Here is a 5,679-nt window from a genome sequence, read left to right as displayed (position 1 = left end):
CCCCATCCCCGGCCCTTCTTTCGCTCCACTCACGGTCCCCCGACCCCTAACGCAACCTGGTTACTCTCTTTAGGGAACTGAAAACCAGAGAACCCTCCCCAGGTTCCCCAGACACCCTCCCTCCAGGAAACTAGAGAAAGCCATTGGCCTCTGCCCTCATACCCCAGGCCCCGCTCCAGCTCCACTCACAATTCTCAGCCCTCTCCCACGACCCAGCTACCAGCTTCAGGAGCACTGAGGCCCCTAGACTTTTCTCCAGCCCTTCCTGGGTACTCCAGCCCCCTTCCCTCTTCCCAGCGCTCTTGTCGCCCCAAATAGAAACCCCACACTCATTTCTTATGCTTGTACTCCCCACTTCCTGCCCTGATCCACAAGCCCTTTCAGATGCTATGACCCCAAAGCTCTTCTAATGCTAATTCTTCTAATGTCCCTACCCTACCCGCATCCAGGGGCTTTGGGAACTCATTGCAGTCCTCCCCACCCCCACCAAGGGATCATTCATCCTCGCTCCCTGCAAAGGCAGGCCAGACCCCATTGCTTTCTAAAGCTCTGGACCTGACCTCCATCCTGGGTACTCTCAGACCCTTCCCCAAATTCTCAGCCCCTCTGCAGTCTCTAGGATTCCCAGGCTTATCCCGACCCTCCCAGACCTAGGCTAATCCAGTGCCTTCCCATCTCCTCTGAGAGGCCAGGGGTTCCTCCCCAGTCCCCGATGCCCTTCCCTCATTCTCCCCTCTCCAAGCTCAGATCTGCAAGGCCCCACTCCCTTCTCCTTCCATAAGCACGGACTCTGAAGCCTAATGGCTTGGGTTCAAATCCTCATTCCTCCACTTCCTGGCTGGACAAGTCACCCCACCTCACTGGGCCTCAGTTTCCCTGTCTGTAAACTGAGGGTTGCAATACCATCTGGCCCAGAGGGCTGACTGTCCCAAGGATGAAACAAGGTGGTGCACAGAAAGTCTCAGAAACTTCTCCGCTTCCTGTCCTCCTGACTCTGCCCTTATCAGCATTCCTCGTTCCCTCTGCTTCTCCATCCCGACAGCGGCATGTCGAGCTGGCTGCAGCGCAGAGCACGGCTTCTGTGAGCAGCCTGATGAATGTCGATGTCTGGAAGGCTGGACTGGGCCCCTCTGCACGGTTCCTGTCTCCACCAGCAGCTGTCTCAGCCCCCGGGGCCCATCCTCTGCCACCACTAGATGCCTCGTACCCGGTCCTGGGCCCTGTGATGGGAACCCGTGTGCCAATGGGGGCAGCTGTAGTGTCAGTACCACCCCTTCCCACCTCATTCTGATCAGTGCTTTACCCTGGGAGTTCCCACCGCCCCCCAGCTGGGGTTTCCAGGACACAAGAGCCTGGGAAGGGCAGGGGTAGCTGTCAGAGAAGGCTTCATGGAGGAGTCCAGCCTGCATCTGGGGCTTTGAAGTAGGATTGGGTGATGGGCATGAGATTGGAGAGAGCAGACCCAGTGGGTGGCACCCCAAGGTGTGGTGTGGGAATGATGAGTCCTGTGGGGCCTCAAACTGCCCTCCTGTGGGATAGAGAACAACTCAGGGCTCAAGGTAGTGGGTGGTGGGTTGGGGATTTGGGATGGGTAGCATCAGAGAGGGCTTCCTGGAGATGGACCCAGGGCTGGGGCTTCTGACATCTGATTTGGCTGGGGGTTGGTGACTGGAGAGGACAGACAAGGTGAATGGTCTGGGTAAGCAAAGATGTGGCTGTGGGAGTGAGCCTGGTGTGTACAGCGATGATGTAGAGCCCAGAGTGGGCCACCTGGACACTGTCAGCATGGGACAGGGCGATATACTCAGGGTTCAAGTTAGGGGGAGGGCTCAGAGCTGGGGCCTCGAAGTAGGATTTGGCTATGTGGACAGAATCGGGGAGGGCAGACCGTGCAGGCAAAGGAGTAGAGGTGAGAATGGGCTGGCTCTGGGCCTCCACAACCTTCTCCCTGTGGGTTGGATGGGCAGACCCAGAAACAGAGCGAGTGAGGGGTCGTCTCGGCAGGACTTCCCAGGTGAGGCCCCTGCACACTGGGTGGTGGGACCCGACAAGGAGCAGCCCCCCATGGTCAGGACTGAGGAGGGAAATGGGATTTTGCTCCAAGGAGACCCTCCAATCTGAAATCCTCTTGCCTCTGCCCAGGAGACACTGGGGTCCTTTGAATGCACCTGCCCCCGTGGGTTCTATGGATTGCGGTGTGAGGTGAGCGGGGTGACATGTGCAGATGGACCTTGCTTCAATGGCGGCTTATGTGTGGGAGGCGCAGACCCTGATTCTGCCTACATCTGCCACTGCCCGCCCGGTTTCCAAGGCTCCAACTGTGAGAAGAGGGTGGACCGGTGCAGTCTGCAGCCATGCCGGAATGGTGAGATGGGGAGGCCAGACTGGTCAGGGGTGGGGGTGAGGAGGGTCCCTACATGGTCGGTGAGCAAGAGCAGGGCTTGGCTCAGACAGCCCCGGGTGGGAATCCCGGCTTTGCCTCCTTTGGCCCTGTGACCTGGGGAAGTGACCCTTCCTCTCTGCCCAGCTTCAGTTTGTTCTTCTGTAAAATGGGCGAGGTGATATTCCTGTCTCGTAAATATTGATTGAGCATCTATTGTGTACCACAGTTCGTTCTAGGGATACAGCAGGGAATGAAACAGACCCAAACCCTTGCCCTCACAGAGCTGATGGGGCAGACAGACAATAAACAAGATAAAGAAGTAAATTCTGTGGGCGGTTAGATGGCGATCAAAGCTAAGGAGAAAAATGAAGCCAGAAGGAGGATGTGGAGTGTGTATGGGGGGGAGGGCAGCTTGACATTTTAGCTAGAGTGGTTAGGAAAGACCTCGGTGGAGGTAGGGAGGGAAGGAGCAATGTAGGCATCTGGGGGAAGAGTGTGTTCCAGGCAGAGGGAAGAGCAAGTGCAAAAATCCTGAGGTAGGATTGTGCCTGGTGTGTTGAGGGTCACAGGGAAGCCAGTGTGGTCAGAGCAGTAGTGAGGAGGACGTGGTGAGAAAGGTCACGGGGTGACCGGGACATATCTTGTGGGACTTCATGGACCATGGGGAGGATTTTGGCTTTACTCTAATGAAGATGAAGGACAGCAGGGTTCTGAGCAGTGGGGAGACCTTATCTGATATAGGCGATAAAAGATTAACTATGAATGTAAAGGGCTCGGTGCCTTCTTATAATAGTACTAACTCTCACCAAAACATTCACTGAGTGTTCATTCTGGGCTGAGTGGTATTAGGGTCCCGCCCTCATGAGGGTCCCAGCCTAGAGAGGGAGACAGAGTTGTCCTCAGGGCCCAGAGTGGTCAGAGTTGTGATGGGGGAGCGCAGTGCTGGGATGCGGGAAGAGTCCAGGAGGGCTTCCTGGAGAAGGGTCGTCTGAGCAGAGGCCTGAGGCAGAGCTCGGTTAGAAAAAAGGTGAAAAGAATGGGAGAAAAGAAGGGAAAAGGGAGAAGGCATGAGCAAAGGCCACGTGGTTCAAACCTGTCGTTCTGAACCTGTTAGCTATTTAAGTATGGCTGAAGCCGAGAGAAACAAAGAGAGACCCAGAGAGTCAAAGAGGTGAGGCTGGGTTAATCCCAGCGCAGGCGCACACCCAGAGGTGCCCTGGAGTTAGACGGAGCTAGACCAGGGGTATCAGATACCCCAGGGGTATCAGAGGAAAGGGCCTGCAGAGCGGAGAGAGGCGCGGGCGGGGCGGAGGAAGCCGGCCCGCCCCCGACGCCCCTTCCCCCGCAGGCGGAATCTGCCTGGACCTGGGCCACGCCCTGCGCTGCCGCTGCCGCGTCGGCTTCGCTGGGCAGCGCTGCGAACACGACCTGGACGACTGCGCCGGCCGCGCCTGCGCCAACGGCGGCACGTGCCTGGAGGGCGGCGGCGGCGCGCGCCGCTGCTCCTGCGCGCTGGGCTTCGGCGGCCGCGACTGCCGGGAGCGTGCGGATCCGTGCGCCGCGCGGCCCTGCGCCCACGGCGGACGCTGCTACGCCCACTTCTCCGGCCTCGTTTGCGCCTGCGCGCCCGGCTACATGGGCGCGCGCTGTGAGTTCCCCGTCCGCCCCGACGGCGCGGACGACGGCGCAGGCGCACTGCCCGCACCACCGCGGCAGGGGGACCCACAGCGCTTCCTTTTGCCACCGGCTTTGGGACTGTTGGTGGCCGCGGGCGTGGCTGGCGCAGCGCTCTTGATGGTCCACGTGCGACGCCGTGGCCCTGGCCCGGATACTGGGTCCCGCTTGCTGGCAGGGACCCCGGAGCCATCGGTCCACGCGCTCCCTGATGCACTCAACAACCTGAGGACGCAGGAGGGTTCCGGGGATGGCCTGAGGTGAGGGGCTGGGCCACAGATGTATGCCTTGTTTCTCCTGTCCGCTTGCGTCAGTCTCCGTGGTGCAGTTGGCCTGATTCCTCCATGGGCCTTCGTGAGTGTCCCATCCTTGCACCAGTCCTTTTCTGATTGGGTCGTTTCACAGTTTCCCTAGTTGGCTTTGGTGGGTGGGAAATGCAAGATCTGAGAATTTAAAAAGCCTAGATCTTATTTTTTCTTCCGCAGCCCATCTGCAGATTGGAGTCGCCCTGAAGATGGAGACTCTCGCGAGATTTACGTTATATCAGCTTCTTCGATCTATGCTCGGGAGGTAGCTATGCCCCTCTACCGCCTTTGCGCTTGTCGTGCACGCTGGGCAGCCCCTTGTTTTGCCTGTGTCCCTCCTTCACCCATACCTGTAAAAGGAGGAGGGTAGAGCCTTTGGAAAGTCCATAACCCACCTTTCTGTTCTGACTCAATTTGATTCTATCTGCATTCCTCTTGCTGTCTCTTTGAGCTACTTGCTGCCTTCTCTTTGGAGGACCTGTGGGCTTCAAGAGGTCACAGCGGGGAGCCTCAGCCATACCTTCTCTACCGATGTCCCCTCACTGGGGAAAGGGAGAGGAGGTGGAGGGGCAGCCCGAGCTAATGCCTCCTACTCATTTCGTTTTTAGGCCTGACCTGCTCCTTCTCCATCAGCGCTGGAGACAGAGCTTGAATATTTTTGTATTTACTTGGCGATGCCCAGTCTCTGCGTCAGACACGTTGGAGTTCAAGCTGGAAGGGTGGCTGGGAGAATTTTGCAGTTGGAAATTGTACATAATGGTTATTTATATCTTTTTTTTTTTCTCTCGCCATCTCTTCAGAGACATCTATAAAGGCTCTTATTTTGATCAGCTCTGACTGATGAGGCTGTGTGCTTTGTATTTGGCGTTGGGGCTGCTCCACGTTCTCCCTCCAGGGCTGAGGCTAACAGCCTCTATCTGGTACATCGTCCCGCACTATAGGAGAGGGAAAGAGAATAGTGAACCATGTGCTGAGGCTCTTAAACACTTCTGCTCACATTTCATCAGCTGAAGCAAGTCCCATGGCCAAGCCTGGTGACTGTGAGGCTGAAAAGTAAGTTCTCTGTGAGGGAGGGACAGCGAATATTTTGAACAGAACAGAGTCTGCCACAGATGTGTACCCTGGAGGGCCAGTGCCTGGTTATAGGACATTGCTGGCAGTTTCACCGGATATTGGCAGATTGCTCCTCAGGCCACGCTGCCACCGTGGTGTATAAGAATTCCTATGGAGATTGCTTTTTCTTTGTGTGCACCTTTGTTCTATTTTAAAAGTTTTCTCATGTATACATATTACTGTTTGGGAAAACCTCGGGGAGGT

At 56.8% G+C, this 5,679-nt stretch overlaps 1 protein-coding gene across 1 annotated transcript in view; it reads left to right on the top strand.

Annotated features, from left to right (window-relative positions):
- DLL3 (delta like canonical Notch ligand 3) overlaps positions 1-5,099 on the top strand; it is a 7,857-nt gene extending 2,758 nt beyond the window's left edge. The window contains exons 5-9 of the mRNA XM_011372327.2: positions 1,043-1,260; positions 2,143-2,365; positions 3,732-4,317; positions 4,543-4,627; positions 4,971-5,099. Of these exons, the coding sequence (XP_011370629.1) occupies positions 1,043-1,260; positions 2,143-2,365; positions 3,732-4,317; positions 4,543-4,627; positions 4,971-4,976 (1,118 nt within the window). The 3' untranslated portion in view covers positions 4,977-5,099. The remainder of the gene's footprint in view (positions 1-1,042; positions 1,261-2,142; positions 2,366-3,731; positions 4,318-4,542; positions 4,628-4,970) is intronic.
- Positions 5,100-5,679: the final 580 nt, after the last annotated feature.

The sequence above is a fragment of the Pteropus vampyrus genome, unplaced genomic scaffold, assembly GCF_000151845.1.
Source record: "Pteropus vampyrus isolate Shadow unplaced genomic scaffold, Pvam_2.0 Scaffold203, whole genome shotgun sequence".
Classification (NCBI taxonomy): domain Eukaryota; kingdom Metazoa; phylum Chordata; class Mammalia; order Chiroptera; family Pteropodidae; genus Pteropus; species Pteropus vampyrus.
Note: the sequence above shows the minus strand (reverse complement) of the source record. Positions and strands in the feature narration are given on the sequence as shown.